Source organism: Dufourea novaeangliae, unplaced genomic scaffold, assembly GCF_001272555.1.
Source record: "Dufourea novaeangliae isolate 0120121106 unplaced genomic scaffold, ASM127255v1 scaffold456, whole genome shotgun sequence".
Taxonomy (NCBI): Eukaryota; Metazoa; Arthropoda; class Insecta; order Hymenoptera; family Halictidae; genus Dufourea; species Dufourea novaeangliae.
Genome location: NW_015374331.1, coordinates 29,190 through 31,863, shown reverse-complemented (window position 1 = coordinate 31,863; position 2,674 = coordinate 29,190). Strand labels below are relative to the sequence as shown.

The window sequence follows — 2,674 nt, the reverse complement described above, 5'->3', positions numbered from 1 at the left end:
ATAACGGAAGAAAAGGCAAATAAACTCATCAACAGAGGCAGAATAGCTATGGGATGGAGCGAATGCCGCGTAATAGAAAGGGAAGAGATAGTCAGATGCTTCAGGTGCTGGGGCTACAACCACAGGGCCAAGGATTGTAAGGGGCAAGACATGAGTGGAGCCTGTAGAAAATGCACCATAAAAGGACACAACGCCGACAATTGTAAGGGGGTGACCAGATGCGCGTTATGCGAGACAGACGGGCACGCCACGGGGAGCACCAGATGCCCTGAATATAGAAGGGCATTCAAGGAAAACAGGCAGAGAAGGATAGAGGAAAGGAAGACGAATGCCATTAAACAGTAAGAAATGAACAATAAGAGTTTCAAAGTACTCCAAATAAATTTAAATAGGTGCAGATTGGCGCAAGATCTGATGACGAGAATAACCGACGAGGAGGAAATTGATGCCGCAATCATAAGTGAACCCTATAAAATCATGGACAACTGGTTTAAAGATAAAACAGGCATGGCAGCGATATGGATAACTGACAAGGGGGGCAACAAAACGAAAAGCATCAAGTTAAGTGAAAGAGGAGACGGATATGTGGCGGTGGAAATGGACCAAACTGTTATTCTCAGCTGCTACATATCCCCAAACATCAAATTGGACGAATTCACAGAAAAACTTGAAGGCATCGAAGAAACAATCACTGGAAATAGGAAAAAGAAAGTGATAATAGCCGGGGATCTAAACTCTAAGTTAACACGTTGTGCGCCACGTCAGCCATCGGTGGCTGACACTGGACTTTCCGTTTAGGCCGCGTCAACCACCGGTGGCTGACAGCGTACAACATGATATAGAACTAAAAAATTTACACTGTTTTAAAGAATTACAGAAAATTTATTTAAAATTTACTTAATTTTGACTCATTACAGGATTAATGGATTTCGTTAAGACACGGTAAACATAGGCATCTCAATCTAAAAGTAAACTTCAACTGCGATAAGAAACATTGGCTCTGTAATACCAGCGCTTTTAAACGGCGCGCGTGGCCTGGCAGGGACTTCCTTTAAAATCGGTGTGGCGCTCAACGTGTTAACGGACTGGGGATCGGCTAGAACGGACCAAAGAGGATCACGGGTTTTGGATCTATGCGCTAAGTTAAATTTATTCACGGTGAAAAGCACAGGCCTAAATCACACCTTCGAGAGAAACGGGTCGACCTCCATGATAGACATAGTCATACTAGACAGCAAAACGTATAAAACCCTACAGAGCAGCACAATACTGGACAGTTACACAGGCTCAGACCATAAATACCTTATACACAAATTCAATAATAACAATGACAATAGTAATAACAATGACAATAGGTACAATAACAATGGTAAAAACAACAAGGGCACAATAAACTACAGTAAATTCTTGCAAAACTATGACAGCAAAATTAATAGTAACACAAACATAGAGTGGACGAGCAACCGTATAGACAAGTACATAGAAGCAATAGAAAACGCAGTAAACGAATCACGAAGAACACTACCAGCAACACTAAAAAATAAACAGAAAGCACACTGGTGGAAACCAGAACTACAAACATTAAGAAGCGACTGTCATCATGCGAGAAGAAGAATGCAGAGGGCTAGAAAACAGAAAAGAAACGACTCGATCATAAAAAGCCTAAGAAAGGAGTACAAAGCGAGAAAAGATATTCTAAAAAGAGAAATAAAAATGGCAAAAATAGAGTCGTGGAAGAGACTGCAGGATATGGTCGAAGATTATCCATGGGGGAGACCATACAAAGCAGTCTTCGCGACTTTTAAACCAAGGACACCTCCGAATAAATTAAACAAAGAAGATGTGGAAAAAATAATAGAGGGTTTATTCGTCACGAAACCACAGGTGGCAGGAGATAACAGGAGAAATTTGAACCTAGAAAGAAGAGGAATAGACGAATTACTAGGCATTAGAGCAAGAGACACAAAGGAAAACAAAGATAGGAAAACTACAATAGAAGAACTACAAAAGAAAAACGGAAATAATCCTACTTACCGGCAGAAAACTAAATAGACAGCTGGAATTCCAAATAGGAGACATACGCATACAGAACAAAAAAGAAGTTACATACCTGGGGGTAATTTTAGAAGACAACCGGATGTACAAGGCCCATATGGACAAGACCTGCGAAAAAGCCACCAAGACGGCAGGGGCCCTGGCTAGATTATTGACAAACACGGGAGACACTCTATATCACACCAGGTGCCTCTACTACAGAGTAGTCGAATCCATCATGTTGTACGGAGCACCGGTGTGGCATGGCGCGCTGGAAATCGAATGGAATAAGAAAAGGGTCCACAAGGTGCACAAAACTATGTTAATTAAAGTTGCAAGGGCATACCGCACCACAGCGCACGCCGCACTATGTGTACTGGCAGGCCAGCCGCCATGGAACATGCTGGCGGCAGAAAGACACAGAATTTACGAGAGGCAAGAGAACACGAAGAAAGACAACAGAAGCAGCATAAACAGGGACCAAATCAAGAGAGAAGAAAGGAAGAAAACAATGGAAATATGGCAAAAGGAATGGAGCGCGTCTGAACACGGAGAATGGACACGGCGGCTCATACCTAGAATAGAAAACTGGGTGGAGTGGGGCCCACAAATACTGGACTTCCACCTCACGCAATGTTCA

The 2,674-nt window shown here is 42.6% G+C and overlaps 1 protein-coding gene across 1 annotated transcript; it reads left to right on the top strand.

Moving 5' to 3' along the window:
• Nucleotides 1–1,209: 1,209 nt before the first annotated feature.
• LOC107192955 (integrator complex subunit 1 homolog) lies at nucleotides 1,210–2,052 on the top strand. The gene has a single exon (XM_015582324.1). The coding sequence runs from the start codon at nucleotides 1,210–1,212 to the stop codon at nucleotides 2,050–2,052; it is 843 nt and encodes a 280-aa protein (XP_015437810.1).
• Nucleotides 2,053–2,674: the final 622 nt, after the last annotated feature.